The sequence below is a fragment of the Glandiceps talaboti genome, chromosome 15 (assembly GCF_964340395.1).
Source record: "Glandiceps talaboti chromosome 15, keGlaTala1.1, whole genome shotgun sequence".
In the NCBI taxonomy this organism is placed as follows: Eukaryota; Metazoa; Hemichordata; class Enteropneusta; family Spengelidae; genus Glandiceps; species Glandiceps talaboti.
The window spans coordinates 16,372,557-16,400,441 of NC_135563.1; the positions used below are offsets into that span (position 1 = coordinate 16,372,557).

Sequence of the window (27,885 nt, forward strand, 5' to 3'; positions counted from 1 at the left end):
CAATTTACATGTATGCCCCTGGACTACCACGACATGCCCCCAATGACATCATCGAGGTCGATATTTGTCACGTGATCCCACGTTGTACTGTCGGCCATTATGCGTCGGACATTTCTGATCAAAGCGAAGGTAGCCCTTCGAAAGCCGGCCCATATTATCGCTTATATTTCGCTTTCATATGATTAGTTAAAATTCCCTCTACACTCTCACTCTGTATTGACGTATCAACGACGTGTTTTGATAAGAAGGATGCCGTTGTTACCAGGTATACGAAAAACATCACTCGACCGTTGTCAGTAATAAAACCAGCAGGTAACGTAACGTAAATAGATGTACTTCCGGGAGTGGCAATAACTCGTCAGGCGTGTTGACGTAGTTTTTTTGCGTGTGGGAAATCCCGTCTTCTTTCAGCTCGTGAGTGCAATATGACTTTTAACAAACACGGATGTAACCAAAGATAAGGCGTCTCTTCCTAGGAATTAGATTGTTATTCGTACCTTGATCGGTGAGTGTGTCACGGGTGATCACCTGACTCAGCTCATACCTTACCTGTGTTATTTCATTTGGATAACTTTTACAGTTTTTCGGCTTCCTGATATTGAATTTTCCACAATGGCTGACGGAGAAGAGTGTGCGATTGAAAGAACAAATTGCACTGAAACTACAGCGGGAATCAACGGAGAGCAAGCTAACGAAAACAATAGCAAGGAATCTAACTGTCAATGTCAGGACAGTACTAGCATAGACCAGGACATTGTAGACTCTGACGCCCGAGTGAATGGGCAGCATAGTGAAGGAGATAGTGATAGTAGTAGGAATCATTCAGAGGAATGTTCAGATTCGGCAATTGAATCAGACACGAACTCAAGTGATGTTAAAGAAGGTGATACTGGCATCACTGAAGAAAATGTAGAACAACCAAGCACAAGGAATCCTTCAGATAATGAATGTCAAGACAAAGAGAACAATGATGTTATGGAACAATGTGGCACACCTTCCGATGTTATAGTGCCAGAAATTACAGTAACTCAAGACGAAAATACTTCAACGACAAACATTGATGATCAAAGTGACATGTCAAGTATCTCAGAACATAGTTCTGAAGAAATTTCAAATAGGATTATGAATAGTGTAGAAACTCATGATGAACAAGTAGTAGAAAAAACACAAGATGTTGATGAGAAAATAAGAGAAGAGGAAACATTACAGCAAAATAGTGCAAGTAGTAGTACACCAAGTAGATCAGATGATGTTCATAGTGAAGACTCTACTATACCTAGTAATACAAGTGGTGCTAATGATAGTGACACTTCAAATGATGAGGACAAGCTCCTTTCAGAGTTATCAGAGGAACTAGATGTAGTTGGTGGCAGTGAATTACCTAATGGTCTTAAAAGAGACATCATCATATCAGAACTGCCAGAATATAAAGACTTACTGAGTAAATATGAAACCATACAAAAACAAAGTGAGCAGCAGAAAAATGAATTACAGAGGTAAGTCGAATTTATATCACAGTATGTTCATGATATATTTTCATTGCATCCCATATGATATGCATGTACATATATTGTGATATTAAAATGAGTTAATGTCACCAGTTACAGTTACTGGTACTTTGTTTCCCATTAGCATGCAAGAAATAGTGGTGTGATTGTTGTAAGTAAATATGGATGATTTTGTAAATTATCTTTTTCTTAAAAAGTCAACACATTAATACCTTAGTGTAAATTGATTGCTGTCATGTATGATGGGTCAACATTTGAGAAACATTGATTCTGATTTACATCACAATCATAATGATTTATGAATCTTAATGTAAGTACATAAAGTAAGCAAGCAACATTGCTGCAAAATTGAAAGTTTGGGTTAACTCAGTCATGTTATTGTTAGAAAATATCATGATAGGTAGGTAGTAGAAGTAATATGTGTAAAAAATTCATATTTGATATATTAAGAACATCCATATCTATAATTCTACAGAATTTTTCACTCCCATGATGTCATTTACAATCATGGAAATCACAAAAAATATACTGAATTGAGAAAGAGGTGCAAAGGTCAAATACCCACAAGCTATGTATTTATAAATTCACTCAGATGTAAGCAAAGAAAGAATGAAGATGTGCTGGTCAGCAGTATTAGAATTTGACAGTCTGTGAACTGATCAGTCCAGTGGTATTTTGAAATGTAATCCTCTTAGTATGTACATGCCATGTATATATATTTTAAAGTTAAAACTGTAACCAGGACAATTATACAGTTTTAGGCTGTTTTAGCAGTGCCAGGTGCAGAGTAATTGTTGGCATAATCCTTATATTTGAATAAATGCACAAGGTTATAATCCAGGCTTTTCTCTCAAAAATGAATCCTGTTGGCTATTTTCAAGTTGTAAATAAAATCACAGCAAGTGAGTAAATCTCCCAGTGTAAATTTATCTGGCCTTCGGCAAGTAGTACATGTGGTATTGATTGGAACAAAAATATGAAGGTTACTACAGGGCCTGTAATTTCCATACAGTGGGGTCATAAAAGACAGGTGGTATTATTACTATTAGTTGTTGAAGCAAGTACATTATATAGTTACACATATAGTAAGTATTTCTTTGTCATACCAAATGTGTTACCATGGTGACTGGGAATAGCATCTTATAAGATTTCATACCACCTTTTCCTAAATAAGTTGGTCAAATATGACACACCTTGTAGAATAGAGCAAACATTAGTTTCTAGTTTCTTTTGTTCATCTTATATTGTAGTGAAGCAGAATGTTGGATAATCTGTGTAAGACAAAGAGTAGGGAAAGGAAGGACTTGAACCAGTTACCAGGAGAACTGAGTGTTTAACATAAGTTGTTTGATAGAGAAATCAATTAACTAAATAAGATCATGTTCTGTGATGAACAAAGACCCACAAACAAAGGCAGTGTGTCTAGAGATACATTGTGACTTGAAATCCAATAATGTCTACAGCAGTTACTGTGTAATGAGAGTACAATAATAAATGGGTCTGTTCTTGTAATCATGTCACTTTCCAATCACCACTGTTATAAATGTGTGATTTCATAAATGTATCATTCCTGGTCTGAAGTGGTAGAAATTTTTGAAAAAGTATTTAATCAGGATCATGATACAGAAAGAGATATTAAATGCATGGTGATAAAAAAAGTATTTAAATCAACTGATATCAGTTGTTTGTTGGAATCTGTGTTGTTTTGTGGTACCATATATGGTGTGTCTTGAAATGAACATTGTTTCAGATTTCTTGTCAGTTAGAAAGCAACAAGGTGATTATGTCTGTTGACTCAAAAATGTTATTGATGACTAAATCTCAAGGCAAGCCATACCTTGTAGTTTGTGTTTGTTTGAATAAGAAAAATAAATCATATTCCAGTGTATTTGCTATTCATGTAGTAGAGAAATGTGAGATTTATAATTCCACACTGAGTCAATTCAGTCATACATTATATACTTATAGAAGAATGCCAGAGAAATATCAAATAACATCATCTGTAATAGTTCAGTTCAGGAAATGTTTTTTCTGGTATCAAATTTGTAATTACAGTATACCGTTCATACACAATTTGTGTGTGAGACTGTACCTACAGACACAGCCTAAGTTGTTGTAAACCATGTAGATGTAGCTGTTAAGAACAGTTTGTGTTGTACTTATTTCCAATATCCATACATCATGTCGATAGTTAGTTGGTACAAAAATGTCAATATTGACAAATCAGTTGTGTGTTTCAAATTTACTCATATTTTCCTTTATTGTGACATGCATACATATGTGTATGTACTTGATTCTAATGCAAACATGATAAAAAGCATGAAATGTTAAACCCAGACAAGATAAGAAAACATCTGACAACAACAGAGATAAAATAACACCAAAAGATATATGTATATATATCTGATGAGAATTTTGTGGTGATCTTTGTATCTGCGTATCACATTACACACTGTTACTGTGATACTGGTACTTGTAATCTAGGTCACAGCATTTACCTTTACAGAATAGTCTTATGATTTAAGCACTTCATACTCAGTTCTTTAGCTGAAAAAAATAATTGAAAGAGTGGATATATTATACAGAGCTGGAAAATAGTCATATACATGTAGAGTACATGTACTAGAATTTATGTGTATATTTTGAGGGGAGGGAGAATGTTGTTGTGGTGGTCTGGAATCTGTGCTGGCCTGGATTCCATGCTGTGTCCTTGAATGGAATTCATGCTGTCCTGGCCTGATCTTGAATCCATTTTGTCCAGGCCCACACTTGTGTCTGAGCTGTCCTGGGGTGGAATGCATGCTGTCCTGGACCAGACTTGAATCTAAGCTGTCCTGGCCTGGACTTGAATCTAAGGTGTCCTGGACATGAATCCATGTGACACTGTCCCCGGACAAGACATGATGAATATCAGGAGAAGATATTACAATATTCATGCTGTCTTGTCCGAGTCATGTATTAATCCACGTTGTTCTGTCTTAGTCATTTCCTTTGTATAGTTTGTGTGTTTTGTATGTTTTAAGCCATTACATATGATATTTGTTTTACTTTGCCATCTGTTACTTTTGGTAAAGATAACTTTTCCTGAAAAATCAGTTGCTGACAAATATTTGAATTTTGAGAGAAAGAACAATATTTTAACAGACACCACAAGGCTTGTTGTATGCAGCAGCAATGGTAAACACATACACGTATGTTACTATTGTTTGGACAGCAGAAAATAACTGTAGCATAAAGAACAAGAAAACCTGGAATGCATGTAGTTGTGACTTGTCATACTACTGTTCTTATTGTAAACTTTCTATTAATAACTTATTAATTGAAAATTTACTCAAAGAAAAATATAGTATGAAACCTAATGAAAGTTTTAGTAGATTGCCTGTACTGGCTTTGAATCACTATACAACATGCATACTACTGTAATTGTATTACACAGTGTGCTGAACATTCATCAAGTAAATGTTGATTTCTGGTGAATGAAATGAAAATGATATTGTTATGATGAAAATCCTAAAAATACAAATACAAATACATACATAATTTGAAGAAATCATAGCTTTAGGTCAAAGGTCATAAATACAATTATGTACCACATGTACAATTGTGAAAAGCTACAGATGTTTGTATAGAATAATACAAAAATGATTTCATGTATTTGGGTCATAGATTTTGTCATATGTTTGTGAAATAAATGTATTAAGAAATACTAGTATTAGTAACATGAAATGGTAAAAAATGAAAAGGATACAACACATTAAGTACAAAACTAGTCAGATTCTAATGTTGTATTTGGCATTAAGTAATATATTAATTTGGAGTACAGAGACAAATGTTAAGAATAATTTTGAATCTATGAGATTTCTTTCATATTTATGTGTTATTATAAAATGACTATAGTGCAATGTGGTATGAATACAGTATTGCTATACTGTACTTCATATATTTTGAATTCTGATATTACAAATATATGCTTTCTGTTGGTTTTAAAATTAAACCCCACCATACCCGGTTTCACCAGCACACCCACTGTTTCAATATAGGTTCTTTTTTTTCAATCATTATCAACTTCATGTGCTGAAAATGATAAATATTGTACCCTTGTTGATTACTTCAAAAGATTTTGTTCAAAATGAATAATTAAAGATTGAGTGAATGGAAATAATAGGAACAATGTGTCAAAATGATGCTAGTGTGGTTTGTGGTTCCTGAAGATTATTTGTTGGGTGTCATAGGAAATGACAAAGTAAAACTAGCCATTAAAGAAACTGTGACAGTTTGACTGATGTTTCACACAAGAGTTCCTGAACTAGACATGAGAGAGGAACACATACATATACAATGATACAGACAGTATACAGAAAAAACAATGAGAGATATCGTATACAAATGTATATGTAAATCTTTATGAAAAGTATGTTACACATAACTGCACATAACAATATTTAGTAATGAAAATTTCTGGTCGCAGTCAAAATATTTCTTGGATGTGAATCCCAAATTTAACTGACGTCTCGTCAGCATCACCAGGCAGGGGTGTACTTCAATGGGCTGTTGTCACGTGTCTGAAGTGAGGTTGAGTGAAACAGCTGGGATCTCCATGCCTACATCCCCGTTTAAAGTGGGTTTCTTTCGGTGTAGTATACCTGTGACGATGCTGACAAGACATCAGCAAAAATTTGTGAATCGCTTCCAAGAAATATTTTGACTCTGTGAGTAGAAATTTTCATTACGGTACTAAATATGAACCTAGAGTCCATGAACATTCATTCTCGCAATAGAGTATTTGTTTATATGTGATTGTTGACTTGGAATATTTTAAAGTTTTCTGTAACCACTCAGTCATAGGTGTAGAATTTATAATGAACTACAGGAAAGGGCGCATTTGGCAAGATAAAAGGTATTTATTTTCAAATATAACCTTCAATAGTTTTTTTGTTTTTTTAAAAAAGATTGCTGTTGGCAGGGGCATGTAAATCAGTGAAAAATAATTGCACAAGTTCGTGGTTTCCCCCATTTTAACACATTGAATCTATTAGTGTTATAAATTGCAGTGTAAATTTTCCTGTGGCTGGAAAGGAAAATGTACTTGCATGCTACATGTATGTGTGAGAGGCATATTCAGTGTATAGTATTTATAGTTTTATATAAACTGGTACATGTACTCCAGGCTGTGTGTAATGTTGTACAGTAGAGGTATTTAGGAGGTATGAATCACCAATAACAGATGCCAGTCTAACTTAATTATCTGTTGTGTCTGGCTGTGCATGATGTTGATGTATATCTATGTATAACAACACATCATCTAGCCGGTTTGCATGCAATATAGTGTAACAGTTGGTGTTATAATCTACATCTACATGTAATTGTAACCATATAATTAGTACTATCTCAATAATTATAATCGTCTAAATATAATGCAATTCACAAAAATAAGTCAATTTGAATATCTGTTAATTTTATGACTGAAAATATTACTATTCATGACCTATGTGACATGTAACTGCCATAAAAATAAACTTTTCTGGTGTTATTTACATTGTATATATTTTGCTGTGGCGTTGTCATTAATTGGAAGTAATTTTGATCTTTCTTCCCCAGTTTGTGGTTTAATTGCTATTTTGTATCATTTTGTTACCAAACTGAACTGTTAACATTATGATGTTGTGTACATACAAATGTACAGTATGTGGTGACAGTTTATAAAGTAGTTTTGTGGTTTTGATTGCATAATGAGTACATTATAAGCAGTATACTGTATACATTGTAGAATGCCTGGTGTGCATTCATGTAGCTAAGTAGAACAATAGAAAATCACATGGTGTATTGTCTGCAAACATACAATGTAGTATAGGTACACAATGGGCCATTCCAGACTGCAAACAGGAAATTGAGAATACAGCACCCTCGCTCAAATTGGGGGTATCATCACCTCAGTATCATTTCAGAGCTTTGTCCCTTGGTATTCTGTAGAAGTGTATTGTTCAGACATCAAGGAATGCAGCAGTGCTCTATGATTAACTGAGTAACCTATGCTATGTTACCCAGGGTAACACAGACAGGAAGGAGACTGCCACCATGGCATATTTTGCAAAGGCCTATTGTGTTTGTGATGACTTGTTTTGCACAGGTATGACAGGGTTAATAAATAAAAACTAACTGGAGTATTATGTATTCATCTGTTTTGTATATTTTAAAAACAATCATGTTTCATACATCTGAGTAAATTAATATTAAAATCTTGAATTTCTAACTAGCTTTTATACATCAATTTGCTTTTTCAAGGAATTTGATTCAAATGCATACATAGACTTTGACCTGTTTTCTAATCATACCTTTATACATATATCACTGTCATTGCAGTCTTCACCAAATACATGAAGAAAAAGCAAATGAGTTGAAACTTTCCCACCAAGCCACCACAGCTCTCAGGTCAGAAATCCAAAGGATACAGGCCAAAGAGAGCTCTACTATTGATACATATCAAGTTACTGTTAAACAGGTGAGCTATTATGTATAATCCAATCAAATAACAAGTTATTGTAGAACTGGTAAGCTATTCTGTATCGCCCAATCAAAACAGAGTGTGCAGTACACACATTTTGTATATTGTAATGAGTAACAGTTGGATCATTGTGGATATGTACAAACTTAAACAGGTCCTTATAATATTTCCAAATCAATAATAACAACAACAACAACAACAACAACAACAACAACAAAAGCATGATTTCACATATAGGACACAAGACTGTGTTGTACGTGTCATAATTGTCTTTTTTATTTTCCTTGTAGTTGGAAACCATGGTTGATGTCCAAAAACGAGAGATAGCACAGTTCAAAGAAAAACAGTTATCCCATGATGCAGCAGCCAAGAGAGCTATTGCTACTCTAAAGAAAGAAATGGCTACAAGAGTTGACCAGGTAAATTGAATTGTTAAATGTAGATAATAAGCTAGGGATCAAATAATTTGATATGGATGTGATTGTAGTTTTATATCACAGTGCTTCACTCATTGACTGACAGGTTTGTCATAGTGGTCTCTTCTTCTTTCAATGACTCCTTACATTGGAGGACAGTGTCCTCACAATGACAAACATTTCAGTCTTCTTTGCATACGTTTGTGTTTGTGTTTTCACTATAATTTATACACTTCCTCATGCCAGTTATAAATATAAATCATGATTGATTTCCTTCACCTGAAAAATGTAATAACTAAATATGTAATAAATATTATTCCCCAATATTTTTCTTCATTCGGCCAAGGAAAATATTTATCACTTAACATTATGAGTCACAAGAGGAGTAGTGACAAACCCTTAGGTCACAAGTATCCGGCTGAATTAAGAAAAATATTGGGGAATAATATAATTATACCTCCTCAAACAATTTTTGGGAAAATGATGGTGATTTTGTACATTTTGATGTATATATATTTCGATCACCAGTGATGTAGATGCGAGTTATCGTGATGTAGAACAACCAGGTTATCAAAACCCATATATTTGTTTGAATGCTTTCAACCTGGCTTGTGTGTGGTGTAACAGGTCATACACCCTGGGTGAAAAGTCATGATGATTTCATGTCTAATCCCAACTGTTTTACAGGTTAAAAAAATGTACGAAGAAGCAGTCAAAGAAAAAGAATCAATGGTCATCAAATTTGCCAAGAGTGAGAAAGAGATGATAGACCAACAGAAGATAAACCAAACCCTAGAAAGAAAACTTAATGAACAAAATAAACAGATTGAAGTGACATCGTCACAGTTAAAAACGTTGAAAGCTGATCGAAGTAAGATGAAGAGTCATGCAGAAATCAAGGTGTGTTTAGTTTTGTTGATGTACTATAATTAGCATAATAAGGAGGTCAAAGGTCAGAGTGACAGACTACTGGGTAGACAGGATTTAGATTTAGGAATTATTTGAAGATATGGTCAGTGCAGATATGTGATTATAACATTGCTGAGAAATGTGGTCGGTTGTTCCCTCTGAGTACAAACTGGAGCCAGTTTATTGGAATTTTCTTGAATATGTGGGAATCTTGGTATAAAACAGAAGAGAGAAATGTGATAGTCATGCATAGATATCTATACCTTATACAATAGTTTTAGTTGGGTATTAAAACTAATTATCACATAAATATGTACAAATCTTCACCTGTGTGACGTCAAACAGGGCAGATCAAAAACCCATATCACCCCTGTTCTACTGAACTATTTTCTATGTACTGTTTCGAGTGTTCCTGCCAATCCTACGTTATGATCAAGTTATCATAATAATTATGTGCTTTCAAAACGTAAATGCACACATTACGTTACGTATATCGTTGGGTGGCATGAGTTTGATACATAGAGCTACTTTTATTTTTATTTGATAAATTTTATTCTATCTAAAGATCATGTAGATTAATCTGATTATCGATGTAGCAGCTGGCAAGCTTACTTCCAATTTTCCGTTGAGCTCAGAGCTCCAAACTTACACATCCCAAGCAAATATGATTCAAATGATGGAACAAAAGTCGTATTCAGACAAATTGTACTTTTAAACTAAAATCAATATTACATGTACATCGCAAGGTTATAACCGATAATTTTGGTTGAGAAACCATAGAACAGTATGACCGGTACTGTGTTGGTAAGCTTGACCTCACGACAGGTCGCGTGATTACATAATTTGCATAGCCGTTGGGTGAAGAAAATAGTGCGATGAAACGATGCAGTATTTGTAAAATTCAATTTAAAATTTCAGAAAAATATGGAGGAATACTTAGTTATGTGATAAATATATAATTCCATGAAATCAATGTTAATTTTACGTCATAATGCTCCTCGTATGATTCCACGGACTACAAATTCTCACCTACCAGTTCGAATTTGTATTAGTCCGCGGAATCATACTCCGAGCATTATGACGTAAAACTAACATTGATTTCATGGGATTATATATAAATTAAAAAAAACAAGGTAAGTTTTACACATATTTACCATCTTTAGTAAACGCACAATACTTTGATGTAATGGTGTCTCTTGGCCAATGAAATCAATTATCAGAGAAAAGAACTTGCGCAAAAAATTTAATTTATTTAGTAGTGAAGTTACAGTATGTGTATATTGTAATTTGCATAGTGTTGCTGCTGTAGGAAGGATTTCAATTTTTAATCTGTTTCCTGCCCAGGGCCATAACAAAGACCCATTTGCTATGTTTTCATTATCATTCTAATTATACTAGGATACCTTTTGTCACACCACACAAAAAATGTTACTGTTTCACAAAACTTTTACTATGTTTTTGAAAATGTTACAATATCACATAGAATTAATGTCCACATTCCCACCATGAGATTTGCATAACTCAAAGTATTCTGTGGTAGTGGGATAAATATAAGCATTTGTGATATGTTTTTACAGCATGTTGCATTTGTTATTCTGTTTCACAGCAGTGACAAGATTGCTATTTACATTCAGCATTTTTGTAGAAACATATTTCCTCCAGGAAATTAAAAACCATTTATTATTTCTATTAACAATACACTATGGCATTACAATACAGTATGCTATACAGATACTTTTTTTGAGGAAATGTTGTCGTAACTGATATCTGTTCAGAGGTAATTCAAAACAATTTATCTTTTTCATTCTCATTATTTATGCAGACACTGACCAACAGAGCATTAAAAGGATGCTTCAGTCTAACTGATATCTGTTGAGACTTAAATTTCAGGGCTTGAATTTAACTTCTATACTTGGTAGTAAGATTAGCCATGTGAACTGTTATAGCTACAATTTTCTATTGATTTCCATTTATCTAACAGACTACCATCATATAAGTTTTGAAGTCTAGATACAATGTTTAGTAGTCTATGTGCCCTAGACTACTGTTAATTTGGTAGTCTAGATACAGTGTTTAGTAGTCTGTGAGTTCTGGACTACTGCAAATTTGGTAGTCTAGATACAATGTTTAGTAGTCTGTGAGTTCTGGACTACTGCAAATTTGGTAGTCTAGATACAATGTTTAGTAGTGTATGTGCCCTGGACTACTGCTAATTTGGTAGTATAGATACAATGTTTAGTGTATGTGCCCTGGACTACTGCTAAGTTGAACTTGGTAGTCTAGATACAATGTTTAGTCATCTGTGTGTTTTGCACTACTGTTAATTTGGTAGTCTAGATACAATATTTAGTAGTCTATGTGCCCTGGACTACTACTAATTTGGTAGGCTAGATACAATGTTTAGTAGTCTGTGTATTTTGGACTACTGCTAATTTGGTAGTGGACTACTGCTAATTTGGTAGTCTAGATACAATGTTTAGTAGTCTGTGAGTTCTGGACTACTGCTAATTTGGTAGTCTAGATACAATGTTTAGTAGTCTATGTGCCCTGGACTACTACTAATTTGGTAGTCTAGATACAATGTTTAGTAGTCTGTGTGTCCTGGACTACTGCTAATTTTGAGTCCTGCATTTGTAATTCAAAAACAATTTATATTTTTCATTAAAATTAGTTATGCAGACACTGACAATTAGTGTAATTAGATAGGCAAATGACATATCAAACCATTAATTAACTTTCATACTAATTATACATGTGAGTGAGTGGCAATCTCTTGTACGCCAATGACATCATTACTTTGAAGTGGACCATATGTCACATAAACATACAATTTAATAAAAATCAACTAATTTTATATTAGAATTTTTAATCCATACCAGCATGAAACCAAAAGAACTAAATCAAATTTATAAAAATTGTATCAATACTAACAAATTATCTTTTAGTGATTTTGATCATAAAAAAACCCTTTTATTCTATACAATTGATCACAAAGGACATTGGATTACTCATTGTATTTCTCAAACCATGAAGTGAAAGGCAGTAGTTGGTTTATACATGTCTGATATGGAAGGCAATTACTGTATAATGACATCATTTATAGGTAGCTGACAGATGAAATGTAAAAATAACACCACTTGTCATTTTTGATTTAACATTACATTAAAACTTGATGTAAATAACAATTATTTAAAGGCATAAATAAATATAAATGTTCACAAGGGAGAAGAGAATTATAAATTTTTCACCTTGTGTATGTTCTATCCATCTATATATGTACACTATTTTATTTGATAACACTTTCCTATGAATGATTGTATTTGTGAAAAACTATCAAAACATAGACTGATAGAATCCCATACCTCAGTGGCCTGAGATTTAAAATTCACAGGAGTTGGAGAATTTTTCTCTCATATAGTCCAACGATTGTTTTTCTTCTCATGTCCTCTTTATTCTGGCTAAATACATTGTATACTGACATGTTGGTTCAGAGTGTGGGATCAAATCAATCCGACTTTTCTTGTCCCACACTCTCAGACCACCAGGACATGAGAAACATGTCACCTTTTGATGTCCCACACTGATCTGATGTATCTGCGACATTTGTATGTATACATTCTGAACTATACATCTCCCTGCTGTCATTTTGTGAATTTGATATCCAGAGTGTCTATTTGAGTAAGCTATATGATACATTATAGGAGGGTATAAAATTCACCCTACATACATCTATGTTATAGTTTGACAAGTTGTCAGAACAACTGCTGATGAAAGAGTTCTTTCTTGTCTCTCCAGGATGCAGATATTGGGAATTTACAAAAAGAAGTTGAAAAACTGAAAGAGGAGATTAATTCACAGGGTATTAAGGTCAAGTGGGCACAGAATAAATTGAAGACTGAATTGGATTCTCATAAGGTATGTGTCTAGAATGTATATATATATATATTGTGTGTGTGTGTGTGTGTGTGTGTGTGTGTGTGTGTGTGTGTGTGTGTGTGTGTGTGTGTGTGTGTGTGTGTGTGTGTGTGTGTGTGTGTGTGTGTGTGTGTGTGTTTGGCCACCTGTGTCTGTCTGTCTGTCTGTCTATGAATGGATGAACATGCAAGTTTGGTATATCACTATATGTATCACTATATGTATACATATTTTTTTGTGAAGTGATGACTGTGTGTGTGTGTACACAATACTGACAGTTTTCATAAAATGTCATCCCCCCAAAAAATAATGATTTTGTTGATATATTAGGAAACAAGGTTGAAGCTCCAAAAGACAGAAACTAAGCTAGCTGAAGCTAAAGAAGAAACTGAACAAATTAGGAAAAACTGTCAAGAAATGATTAAAACTTATCAGGTATGTATACAATAAAGTGGAATTATTTAACTTATGATAAAAAACAGTTTCTCATATTGCATCAATTGTACATTTTTTAGATGAACCATTGTCACATTTATTTATTTATTTATTTATTGTTTATTTATCTATTTATTTATTCATTTATTCATGTTTATTTGTGTGTGTGTGTGTGTGTGTGTGTGTATATGTATGTGTGTGTCCGTGTGCGTATGCGTGTGCATACATGTGTGTGTGCATGTGTGTGAACATGCATCTGAAGTTGGTGTACATTTCAATACCTAATGTATGATTGTATATATGTTCATCTGTGTGTCATTTATATGTACATGTAAAGTTATGGTAATTAAATCAATAACTGCTATAGATTGCATTATACATTACAACAAAGCTAGTCTAAAAGTAATATTGAATCTATATATCTGTGATCTCCAGCATACATGTGTAACTGATATAAGACCTAACAAATAACAAAAATGTCTGTGTTCATGCACTGCAGATGTGACTGGTACATGTAGTATACTTAGTGTTTTGAATATATTAAGAATTAGCTATTGACTTTATTAAAAATAACCAATGAATGGAAGGGAGGTAAAGGAAACATAGAGAAACCCCCCTACCCCCACCTATCAATTGCAGAGATATTCCAACAAGCACCAACCCACTTTGCTGATATCAGTGTTTATGCCATTAAGCTGCTGTATAAGTGAGGATGATTAATAACCGCCAGTTATCATTAGATTATTGGCAATATGTTGAAATCATATCCAGTCATCATCTGACATCTTTGACCTATGACCTTTGGGGTGACCTTGTATGGTATTCCAATCAAGATGGCATGTTGATGTTATTTTGGTGTGCTATGGAATTCAGTGAAGTAGGCTATAGATTATTGAACTGATTAAAAAATAAATATCAGCTTCATATTTCTTGTTGTGATATGGCTGACCCTAATCCAAAATGAAAAGGTGAAAAGGTCAAAATTTGGTTGAAACTACACTGGTAAGAATGTAAGCAAGTGGATTATACATAACACAAGCTAAATATCTGTTTCAAAGCCAGGGAGGGAAGGAGGTTTAGGGTTACCTAAGGGCTAGGACCCCATGCCACCTAAACATTCCTCATCCCTCTGCAACCCTGCTTGAAATTTAACCTTGGGTAGTGATAGCTAGTATAATGTAATCTGATCTTAGTCATCAACAACGAATGGCCACTACTATACACTTACTTACTATATACCTGTGACATTGATATCACTTGGATTTGTATTTCTTTTGTAACCATGGTTACTAATACAAGTTTTGTATGACAATTCAAGTTTGTAACTAATGCCAATATTACATCATTATTTACTGTTGTTGACTTGTCATGGTTTGGTTTCTAGGAATCTGAGGAAATCAAGTCAAACTCCTTGGACATCAAATTGAAAGAAAGGGAAACAGAGTTAGAGTTTGAAAAACAACAGAAGTCAGACCAAACCCAGGTAACAAATAACTGTACAACATCAACACTTGTTTGTATAATTTTGTTGTTTATGTACATGTAATATTATAAGATCATTTCCGTTTCAAACAGTTGTTGTCTTATAACTCATAAACACAACTATTAAAGTGACAAAATAAAGTACTTAATTCTGTCAACATTTCAAGTTATTTTGTCAAATATTTGAACTTTGTAACTAATCTTGTTATATTATATATTTTATTTTTTAGATGTTTGAACAAGTAAGCAAAGAATTAGCATCCCTGAAAGAAGCATTGAAAGGCAAAGTTATAGAATCGAATTCACTGAAGGAAAAGGTTTGTATCCAGTAACTTTTATTTTTCTTATTGTTCATGATTTTTAGAACCCCCCCCCCCCCTTCCTCTTTTCAGGTAGTGCTATAACAATGGGTTCTGTGCACCAATATTTCTATCCGTGCATCTGTAAATGATTTGAGACAGGTGATAAATCAAAGGAAATCTTCATCATTATTCTGCATATATTGGATTTATAGGTGAAAAAACTGGAAGAAGAAAAACAACAATATGAAAAAGTTCAATCTGAGTTTAAAGAAATGCTCAACAACCAGAAGGTCAACAACAAGAAACTGACCAAAAAGGTTGATGACCTCCAGAGATTAGAAGATGAACTTAAGAAGTAAGTCAGTGTGTGTGTGTGTGTGTGTGTGTGTGTGTGTGTGTGTGTGTGTGTGTGTGTGTGTGTGTGTGTGTGTGTGTGTGTGTGTGTGTGTGTGTCTGTGTGTGTGTGTGTGTGTGTGTGTGTGTGTGTGTGTGTGTGCGTGTGTGTGTGTGTGTGTGTGTGTGTGTGTGTGTGTGTGTGTATATACGTTCATAATAAAGTATTTTGCTAAACAACAAGAACACCTAGTTTTGCTGTTAGGGTACGCTGCATATTTTATCATCAAGGGAAAGTACTAGCACATGGGCAGCAAAATTGCTCTGATTCTAGGCCAGTAAAAAATGTTGACAGTAGAAGTGAGAAATGGTCTGGTAATAATGTATAATAGAAGACTGTGTTCACAGTTTATATTTCATGTGTGACTTTACAACATCAAACTCCCTGATTAGTGTTATAGTGGCATACCAGCCCAGCAATGAGTGAGCTGTTTTTTCTGTAAATTTGTTCTCTGCTTTTAATATGTGTCTATAGTTTAATTAGGCCAACTGGTAGATTCATGTGCACTCTTTCCCTTACCTACCAACATTCCTAACTGTACCCACTTGATTTAACAATTGACGTTTTACAGGGAGAAGGAAGAAACAAGCCGACTACAACAAGAATTACAAACTCTCCAAGTCAACAATACTGAACTTGAAAATGATATTGCAAGTCAGAATAGAAAACAGTCTGAATTATTACAATTTACAGAGAAGATTACTGCCAAAAATGCAGGGTTGAATTCAGAAAACACCTCATATGCAAATAAGGTGAGTATTTGTTGTAAATTTTAGCACATATTTCATATGGTCATGCATTCTGACTCAAAATAACCACTGCATAGAACTGAAATTGTCATTTTATAATGATCAGAATAAAGTACTGTGTATAGAAATTACAGGAAAGACATGACATTTTGAAAGTGCTTGACTGAGCAAATTGGTAACAGGGTTGATGTTTACCGTTTATAATTACTGAAATGTGTGGGATGTTGGAGTCCATGAGTCGTTAATGTTGTCTGGATCTGTAGGGACCAACGAACTGAAGATGATGAATGTTAGCTATCTCATAGCTGTTCTTATATGTTGATATAATGATATGAAAAACTGGTTATTGTCATTGCTTTGTTTTGCTGTGTTTGAATGAAATTATGTAGGTATTGATAATGTAATGTCCATTCCCTGGTATGTGACTTCAGACATACATTTAATTGATGGTACAATTTTACATACACAAGCCTAATTCAGTATATGATATTATTGATAATACTGTATTGCAGGTGGAAAATCTGACCAAAGAAACTAATCAACTTACTGAAATGTGCAATGAACTTAAGAAAACTAATTCTACTTTGGTAAGTCTTACAACATACTATTAATACTAACCTCACAGTGTCACAATAATGTCATGTATTAATACACTTATACTGTATATACTTGACTTGGCTATCTTGCTTGCAATGTTGTCCATCAGAACATAGTATGGTTTGTCGAGTCGGATAGATAAGTCCGTTGGCTAAATTTACTACTTTATCAAATTACATGGTCTGACTTTGCTTTATGCATGTGTTATTTTGTTTTGTATGGAGAATCACATGTTTTTTACTTACTGAAATGCATCACAGATTTAGGTAAACCAATAATTACCCCAAAGTTACTGTTTACATCAGGCTCATCATCACTATCCTCTAAGTTGTGAGACTGAATGTTCATGGACTTTAGGTTCATAGTAACAAGTGAAAATTCCTACTCACTTCGTCAAAAAAATTGCTGGAAACAAAGCGTAGTACACCCCTGATGATACCATCCAAGGAATTGTTTGACACTGAGTAGAAAATGTCATTTGTCTCCTCAAATTCTTTAAAGAGGGCTCAGAGACTCTGTTACTCCACAGTCTGTGGGTTGTCAGTTAGAAACCAGGAAAGAGATGTTTGGCTTTGATGGATGGCTGTTTTGCTACCACTTTTACAGAAAATAAAGGAATTTTCATTTATCCAGAGTGTGTTCAGAACTTAAAAGAGGGCTTAGCACCCTTGTTACTTTGTTTAGGGAGAACATTGCTATTTGTATTGTGCTATAACAATGTGAATATGTACTGGCAAAACAAGTCTGTATAACCTGTGTACTATATGTCTAACAGTCAGCTGAGTTGGAGGAAGAAAGAGATATGCGTCATCAAGAGAATGAGTTACTGACTAAGAAGTTAGAAGAAAAGACTAAAGCTTTGGAAGTTTTAACAGTGCAATTAGACGACAAAATGGATGAAGTCAAGACCCTCAAGAGAAAACATGCTGCAAATATTAAGGTTTGTTTTGTTACTTTACAATGGAACGGTCCAAGTTAGAATAGAGTTGAAATTTTGGTGTGAAAAAAAAGTTGTCTGGTAAAGATTTTGAAAAAGTTGGTCCCTAACAAAAGAAAGATGTAATCCTAATACTCCATAGATAAGATCCAAGACCATGGGATTCAAACATTGCACTTTAGTTCATGTATTGATGGATGGATTGATTGATTGATTGATTGATTGATTGATTGATTACAATGTATCTTGGACTTAGTATGTGCGTTATGATGTACATTGCAGGATCTAAGTAGACAGTTGCAACAAGCAACAAAGAAACTAGAGAATGATGTCGGTGGTGAAAACAATACCAAAGAAAGTCTGAGTGCTGGTTCTCGTACTAGCTCTAGTGGCTCACTAGACACTGCAGGAGGAGCTACGGTGACATCAGCTCCTGCAACAACAACAACAACAACAGCAACAACAACAGCATCAAGTATTGCAGCACCACCAACTGTTGTTACAAGGACCCCGTCTCATGAAAATCAAGTAAGTTAAGGTGTACAGTACACTATATACTGGTTACCCATCTTGCAGTCATTTTTGAAAGAATTGTCAAATGAGGGCATGAGGAAAATGAGAGCTGAATCAAGTACGTGAATCAATCAACAGGATTTGGCAAAAACAACTTGTCGCATCAGTGCAGTAAGGTCGTATCTGCTATGCAATTGTATGGCAGATATGACCTTACTGCACTGACACAATGAACTGTGTTTCCAAAACACTCTGTTCGTTCCTAAAAATTATGCCATCTGAATCAAAGTCAATAGAACATTTTGACTGGTTGAAAATGTAATCAACCTTTGTTGTGAATCACTTGAAAATTATTATGCTTTCCGAACTGTAAACAAACCAATATGTAGTATCTGATTCTGGTATTATGTCAATGTTAGCAGGGTGCAGGTGAATCCTCTGACTTCCCAGCTATAAACAAAGCAATGCTTGTTGAAAGGATTGGCAAACTTCAGAAAATAAACCACAAGAAAAGAGAGAAAATTGATTTCTTAGAAGATCATGTAAATCAGTTATTGGATGAAATACAGAAGAAAGCAAAGTAAGTATCGTAGTCTGAGATCTCAGATGTTGACATTTTGTTGTTTCACCTAAGACAAAAGTCAACATGTAATGGTAATGAATTAAAAATTTAGTCTTCCAGTAAACCAAAGATTTTGTTTTGTATTCATATCAATTTCTTTCAAATGAATCATTGTAGAGAAATGGAAGGTTGGTAGACTGTGAGATACATTTTGTTGTTTTGCCCTCACCGGCCTCCTTTCTCTAAGAGGGGTTGACTGATGTGTGAGGGCGCCCTCACTAGCTGGTTGACTGATGTGTGAGGGCGCCCCATCATAGCATACCTTACAGACGAGAAGGTTGGCTGATTAGGGTTAAAATTTTGATGAGACAAAGTTGTTTTGCAGGACAAAAAGGAAAAAATTGGTCCTGAACAAAAGTAAGAAAAGTTGACATTATTTTCTATTTTTGCTTGCCATTGTCTACCAAATCATAACTGTGCCATTAAGTGCCCCCAAAATGTTACCTCTTGAGGGAAAAAACTATATTTTGCAATTCACCTTTTCCTTAGTATGGAACTACAGTATTACAAATGTATTTTGGTCTAAAATTTGATCTTTGAAAAACCTGGTATGGTCGAAAATGGGTGTTGGTTTTTGGTCAAAATGGGTCTAAAATTTGGGGTTGGCAGTATTGGCTGCACACCCATACTGGAGCTGGCCTCTGGTACCACCCCTGGGTCTTTATGTGATCAGTGTTCATAACTTCTTTCCTTTTCTCTCTCTCTCTCTAGAATTATTCAACAGTTTGTTTTACGAGAACAAACAGGAGCTTTGGCTCCAGCAGCTATGGACGCAAATAAGGTACAATTGGCTAAGGTGAAAATGGATTTATTGACTAGGTGTTACAACTATCTCTTGTGGTGGTGCACCTGTGATGCAGGTAGCCCTCTCGAGTTCAATATCATAAAAATAGTCTACCCTTTGTTTATTCTGTGATTCTCAGTTGTGTTGCCTGTTTGGTATCTGAACTCAATACTGATCCTGAGTTCTTTATTAGAACCTATTGTATCCAAATTGTTCGACTTTTCATCCTTACTTTGTATTGCATCCCTTCATATCCTAGTAGTGGTCAATAGTTGTAGCACTTACGATTGCATGTGTGAACTATCTACTTTCTCTTGTCTTGTAGTCGGGTAGTATTAGTATAGAGAGACATGGAATCACAGTAGCCACATACTTAATACACCATTGAACTCTAAAATCAAGGTCATTGAACCTCAGTCTTATTCAGCACCCCTGCATGGTCAATTCACAGAATCTTTTATTTTATTGATTTCAACTCTAGATTTTAGTGTTCAATGGTGCGTTTAAAGTGTGTGACTACACTGTAATGCCATGTTTGTCTCCTCTCTATACACTACCCTTGGTAATGAATGAGTTGAACAGATGATATGAGTTATTGAAAATGACTGCTCCCTGACAGCAGCGATATATACTTCCACATCTGTTTCCATTCATTGCTTACAAGACAGAGCATTGTGAATGAATATATTGATTGAGTTACTGTACCTGTATTGCATGATTATGAGTATGCATACCGATACTATTATTATTTCATGCAAGTTATTTCATATGGAATGCCTGTGGACTGTGTCCATTATTCTATTCTACTGTTCAACTCTGTGTTTACAATGTGATGTCATTAGTTAGTTCCTGTGTATCAATCTATTTGATATTTTTCCTAAACCACAACATTGAACAAGAAATATATGATGTTTTGCCAAGGAACGATGCTGTTATTATAGTGTTTTCAAACAACATTATTTCCATTATGCAATGTAGTAATTTTCTGTACATGCAAACACTTGGAGAGTATATATATGTAGCGAACACTTATTTTGCACCTGTTACTGTTAGTAATCACAATAGCTCACATATTTGATGTATCAAATTTTACAGTATTTGGAGAAGTTTAGTGTCATATGCTATCTTTGAAGTCCTAGCATACCTCATTGTTAATATATATATCATAATGTGTATTTGTTTTTGACGCTCTTCTGAAAATATCCTGAAAATATATGTTCACAGATAGCTGAATACAGTGCTAACTCGTAGTAGAATTCAATTTAGCTACTGACAAAATTGTGTTATTATCTTTGTATTCATTTCTGATGACCTCCTACAGGCTAAGATAGCCAGACAAGGTGGTATCATGGCTTCTCTGTACAAAACTCACCCAGTAGACCCAGGAATGACACTGGATTTATCGTTGCAAATCAACAAGAAACTACAAGCTGTACTAGAGGACACACTTCTGAAAAATATCACCCTCAAGGTTGGTAAACATGACTAACAGTCAAAAACAAACTTGGGTCACTTGCTCCTAGAAAGTCCAGGAAAGATGTCATTCAGGTTACGTCTGGAAAATTCTTGAAAATAACATTTATAATTTGACCTGTCATGAAATTTTGAAAACTGCCATTCCTTAATAACCAGTAAATATGTTGACAAGTTCAATGTTATCTGTCATTGAAATGCACTGCAAAACACTCTCTAAAGAGTTTGCTGTGAAAATCCCAGAAAGACATGAAAACTAGTCTTGAAAATTGAAGTGTGTGAATCCTAAACATATTCAACACATTGTGGTCTTTTAGTCTAATCTATGTCCATTGGCCCAAAGCACAAAACTACATATACTACAAGCTTCTTTCTTCAAAGTTCTACCCACCTTTCAATGATTACCAAATTGAAAGCAAATAGATTTTTTGGTTGTAGAGAAATTTCAAATTACTTGAACATGTGATCAAATTTGTAGAGAAATTTCAAATTAGAGATACGAATAATGATTTGTTTACAACACTAATTCATGTCAATAAAATGATACTTGATTTCCCATAATGCCTATTCAAGATGGCAGTTATACAAGTTCCCTATTATAACATACATGTTTATGGTTTTATCTATGGCATAACATTTGTAATTTATAAACCATTGTGTTGCAATGTCATATTTCTACAGTAAACATTTTATTTTATTACAGGATAACATTGATACACTTGGAGATGAAATAGCAAGACTAACAACGCAATCAGTGACTGAAACCCAGCCAAGAAAATCATGATAATGGGCCACAAGTTGACAACATCGACACCAAACCACTGCCTTTGATGATCATCTACAATAAGTGACCTTAACATTGGGTGTGTCATCTCCATGACAACAAAGTAAACATCAAGAATCAAGCATGCAGGATCATTTATGCATGACAGTATTACCATCTTGCGGAGTTTGACTCCATACATAGTCATGTCAGTGCAGTAAGGTCGTATCTGCTATGCAGTTGTATAGGCAGATATGATCTTACTGCACTGATGTGATGACATATTGATCTAATACTATGTTCTGTTCAAAACTAGATATGAAAAGTGTAATGTATGAATATTATTGAGTGTATGATCATGGCTACCAACCATCTAATATAATTCTATTAATACCTGAAACTACCTATTAGGTAGTAGAATGCATGACAATTCACCATAAACCCAAGAGCTAGTACTCCCTTCTTGACTCCAACTTTTAAACATTTTACTAGGGTTGGTTATTCACAGAATGTCTTCATACTGTTTACAGCATGCTGAACTTTCTATCACAGTTGATGTTTGATCAATGTGATACTTAAAGGCCAGGGTTTCAGTCCCAGGTTCTCATGTTATTGTTATCTTATCAATAGAGCCATAAGGATTGTCCAGGATCAGTCATTTGTTCTGGACCAGTATTTTCTATAGTTACACCAGACAACTTTTTCACACCTAAATATTACACCAAATTTGAACTGGACTTTCAGACAAGTTTATTATTTCTATGGGTGACAAATTTAGTGATTGGAAAATCACGCTATGTGTGATATAGCAAGTCTTTATGGTGTTCAGTCGTATAGCAGGTCTTGATGGCAAAGGTGGAGTCAAGTCAGATCAGTACAAGCATGGAGGTAGGAAGGACTTCCTACCTCCGTAGTACCAGCAACCATTTATAACATCTACATTGATTTGTGTATGTGACTAGTGCATGTAATTTGAAACTGGATTGTTCATTGAATTATTGTAATTCTAGTTCATAGTCTGTACTATACGTCGTGATGGGGCGCCCTCACACATCGGTCAACTCCTCCCTCAGGCTGGGGCCTAAATCTTGTGAAGTTGCCGTCAGTGTACTTCAGGGCAATACAGTTGATACAGTCAGGAAAGAGGAGGCCAATGAAGGCAGAACAGCATGACATATCTTACAGTCTATCTAGTTTAATAATGTACAGATTTGGCTGTTTACTTGATTTCCTAAGTACTAAAACACAACAAAGACATTGGGAAATAACCTAGACAGGGTTACCTATCTCAAAATGACCACTTTTAGAAATTTTCAATCACAAAATTTAAAGTTAGGAATTGCTAAAGTCTGTGGTATAGTGGTGTTTTGTCACTTCAACTCTGTCCTGTCTGACCTGTTTGTATACCGATATTTCTGAAAAAGAATTCATACAGGCTTGACATAAGCATGACTTGTCATTATCAGCTGAGAGGACCTCAGGGATAAGGAAGTGGTCATGCCATCATTCATCCTCAGTTATGCAATATTTATATGGTGTGTCATGTCAAGTCAGGGATCATATGCAAATTAAAGGTCACAGGTCATTAGTGATGTGCTTTATGTCACCACACAACACAGCACTTAACTTCAAAGCATGGTGTTCTTACATGTAGTATATATGTACAAGTAAAGCAGTGACCTTGAGGTCAAGTGTCAAAGTTGAACTTGTAAGGTTTCTATTTCAAATGTTGCCATAGACATACAACATGGTTGTGTTTGTCAGTGTAAATTATTGCAACTTAAAATATAAAAATGCTGTAAATAATATTTAAAGAATCAAATAATTATGTATACTTATTTATGAATTTAAAAAAAAATGATAAAAAAAGAGCATGTGGCAAAATTGACTGCTATATTTATCTAATGAACTTTGCCTCCATGTTGTATTGAATATTGTAATAGATGTAATGAGATGGTGTGGTTGTGTCAGCCTTCTGTGTTATTTGTCATCGTTATCATTGGATAGCATTCATGTCAATGGTGTCTGAGAAGTGGTTGATTCTAAATCCAAAACCATTCAGAGTAGATGAACACTTCAATCTACTATTCTGGCTATGCTGTTGACATTGATCCAAACTTTTACAAAGTACTGTTTTGTGATTCCAGAAAATCTTTACTTAGTCATTTAATTATTATTGGAATGCTTTGACAGGTGACTTAGCAAAGTTAGGGAAGCTAAATCATCAGTTTGTTGTCTAGTCATGTGTTCAGAACTTGATAGTTGATTGGATGGCATCAAGGTCATGTGACTAAGAATGTCAACAAAAGTTGTTATCAGCATTGTCTAGTTGATGCATGAAACTCAGAAGGAAATTACAAAATAGACATGACAGAATCATTTCACAGGGTAGTTAGTTACATGTAATACTGACTTCCATACTGTTTCTTTTCATCATTACAAGAATGTAGAACAGTGGACTGATAGTTACAGTTGTATTCATGCTTAGGGAGTTAGGATTAGGGTTAGGATAGCAATAGAATTAGGGATAGACCCCCTAAGATAGACCAGATATGTGATTGTCAACCACAAGTAGCCACTGTTCTACATATAATCCCAGACCTCTTTGCTGCAGTGTGTACAGTACAGCTACTGGTAATGGTACTTCATATTGGTTATTTCACATCTTCAATTTATACCTAATATTACTATGGTTTGGTCCGTCCTTCAAATATTCTCTTGCTAGCATAATCCATTCTGCTTTGAAGAAGGGGTGGTAGCACTTTTTGAAAAGTGTGTCCATACTTGGGATGATATGTTTTCTATTTCTTCCTTTTGTTGATGTCTTTAACTCTTACTGATGATGAACTTTGTAGGAAGATTTTCATATTGTTAAGTTAAGTTAACTTTCTCTAATATTGAATTTATTTATTTTGTGTGGCCCTTGTACTTATGTATATGATGTTGATTGTATAATAGTGCATATATTTATTTTTCGCCTTGCTTATAGCAACAATCTTGAACATTCAGGCTTTCATTGATAATTTTATTCTTACATAATAGATTTGCAGGTATATTTCATAAACTTTGAGTTTGCCAACTTAAGTTTGTGTTACATATGTTTTGAAGTGACTAGATGAAAATGGAGTATTTTCAAGATGGTACGTTCTAGTAAGTTAAACATAGAACTGGCTTGTCAGTGGTTGATTGGTTAGCTTGTATGCCTCTTACCTCTGTAGCCTGGGTTCGAACCTGCCAGGTATTGGCTGGGTTTGATTAAAAATTTAATCAGGTCTGTATGTAAGAAGGGTGATGCTCAGTTTGACTCTGCCAAACAACCCAGGTTTTTCCCAGGTACTCCGGTTTCCTCCTGCTTCATCAACACTAGGGCGCTGCTCTTGTGGTAACCATTCAACAAATTTCAAATTGGCTTGGACAAATAAAGATTATTATTATTAAACATCTACCTGTGTTTTCAAATCCAAATCATAGTTACATGTATTGAGATAGTGCAACATATTTACAAGATGCCCTTTTCTCCACTACTAGAGGTGTACAAACTTAGGTATGCTACTGAATTTGGTGGCATTATGGTATTGAGTGACAGACTTGAAAATTAACTGGGAAAAGTGTGTATGTACCCAGTGATTAATTATGACAGAGGTTACTTGTCACTGAGAAATTTTATTACAGCATTTTTGCTATTTACACTTTCCCAGTATTAAAATGAAATGACAGTTAACTTCTGCCATCTTGCTCGTAAATCAGTTAAAAGTGAAAAGATAAAAAATAGGTAACTGCAGTTCCTTTGGAAAAGTGAAATTCATTGCTAAATAAATACTACATATTTCAAGTATCTAGTTAGCTTTCCATGGTCATTTGATTTCATCAATGTTTTAAGATATATTGCCAATATATTGCCTTGTTGATTTACGTTCTAATGAAGTTAATTTTCCTCTGACTGGACAAGACTGCCAATTCTGTGATATACTGTATTCTCAGTAAGTTTTGTGGTTTGTAATAGTATAAATGTATCTGAGAACTACATTCACTCATAGACTTGATGAAATGCCCTATGCTAGAGGCAGAAGAAAAGAAATTCACGAAGTGCAAGTGTCTACTGCCCTCTTGAGTTGTAAGATGTGATAACCTCAATTTGGACATGGATAGTCTCGTTCCATGGCGGACAGTATACAAAAGTATGTATACTCTCCGTCATGGAACTAGACAAGACATCTTTATTAAATTAGGGAATGTTTTAAAGAATGTATTCATGTATCACTGCAGAGTTCTTGTTTTAGCAAGCCGTGCAATGATTCACCTCTAGGACATACGTGAAGTCATACAGAATGCAAGTTGATTCTGGAGTATTGTAAAATGAAGATTTGGTTTACCCGGTTACCTAGTTTTGCATGTCAACCTTGATATGAAATGGCTGGCTGTAAATCTCAAAGCTGCCATTACATCATAGTGATTTAAGATTGAAACTTTGACTTGACTTTGTAACTTAAAATCTTCATTCATTCATTGAATCCTATGTACATGTATGTTGTCATTTTGTGTTGAATACTGCCCTCTGTAGTTAAACGTAATACACAAACCAGGATACATGTGTTCTCCACACAAAACTTAACATTGCACTATTTGGGGTTCTGCAATTAAAAACATGGACTGTGAGAACATGTACAAAACATATTATAATTTTGGTTAAGTATCTATGATCACTTTCATTACATTTGACTTTTGATGTGTTCAGATCACTTTCAGAGATGTTTGTAGTTGGTATTATTTACCTTTCCACATAAAGGGAATCCTTTCCAAGACTTTATTTAGGTTTTAACCTGTTTTTTTTTGGTCATTTTCTGATACCCAGACACAGTGAATAGTTTTACTTCCTCTATTTCATATAGATAGACCATAGAAAAGTACACACAAGCATGTATGTACTTTATGACATAATGGGACTGTGCGAAGGTGCAAGTTGTTAGACCAAATACAACTTTTTTTTAGAAAGCAAGTCAAGATTCTCACTTCATGTAGGAGTATCAAAATGTATAATGTATGTTGGAACTGATAATGTGTCTCAGCCAATGATCATTTGATAGAGGGACTGGGGTCATAGCAAGAATCTAGTATCCATTGGCAACCAAGCACTCCCTTCAGATGTCATCCCTGTAAAAAAGGTTCTTAGTAATGATAAGGAATGTTTGTTATGATGTTACAAGATATGACAAGATGTAGTCTTGTAACTAGATTGTTTCGCTCTCAATACATCATGGGGTAGTCTCATATATAGATTGATTCACCCTCAGTGTATGAATTCTTTAGTGTATGTGTCTTTCAGTGTATGGAGAATTGTGTATCAGGTGCTAGTTTATTAACTGTATGTGTACATATATGTAATATAATAATGCTGTATTCTGCAGCCATGGTGACCAATGTGAAGTATTAATAAATTTAGTGAAAGAGACATATTGTTACAAAAAATATATGATGTTACATTGACTGGATTTTGTCATTTGTATGTGTATGAATGTTTATGCATCTATTTAGAATACACACGGACACCATATATTTACTTTGGCAGCTGACCTCATGAACTCAA

At 34.5% G+C, this 27,885-nt stretch overlaps 1 protein-coding gene across 3 annotated transcripts; it reads left to right on the forward strand.

Moving 5' to 3' along the window:
- The first annotated feature begins 99 nt into the window (after positions 1-99).
- On the forward strand, positions 100-27,746 carry LOC144446396 (coiled-coil domain-containing protein 186-like). Of its 3 annotated transcripts, none has more exons than XM_078136148.1 (17): positions 100-1,496; positions 7,869-8,007; positions 8,301-8,429; positions 9,114-9,326; positions 13,131-13,250; positions 13,581-13,685; positions 15,070-15,168; positions 15,398-15,484; positions 15,682-15,824; positions 16,435-16,615; positions 17,125-17,199; positions 17,985-18,149; positions 18,429-18,674; positions 19,079-19,239; positions 19,993-20,077; positions 21,387-21,536; positions 22,242-27,746. In XM_078136148.1, the coding sequence occupies exons 1-17, from the start codon at positions 613-615 to the stop codon at positions 22,320-22,322; spliced, it is 3,063 nt and encodes a 1,020-aa protein (XP_077992274.1). In that variant the 5' UTR covers positions 100-612; the 3' UTR covers positions 22,323-27,746. The 3 variants fall into 3 exon arrangements, with proteins under 3 accessions (XP_077992274.1, XP_077992276.1, XP_077992275.1); XM_078136150.1 differs by having other exon boundaries at positions 19,993-20,062; XM_078136149.1 differs by having other exon boundaries at positions 19,082-19,239.
- The last annotated feature ends 139 nt before the right edge of the window (positions 27,747-27,885 follow it).

Coding starts and splice junctions, on each gene's coding strand:
- LOC144446396 (XM_078136148.1), top strand. CDS start 613: ATGGCTGACGGAGAAGAGTGTGCGATTGAAAGAACAAATTGCACTGAA. Junction 13,686..15,069: donor AAATGATTAAAACTTATCAG/GTATGTATACAA, acceptor TTTGGTTTCTAG/GAATCTGAGGAAATCAAGTC. Junction 18,675..19,078: donor CCCCGTCTCATGAAAATCAA/GTAAGTTAAGGT, acceptor TGTCAATGTTAG/CAGGGTGCAGGTGAATCCTC.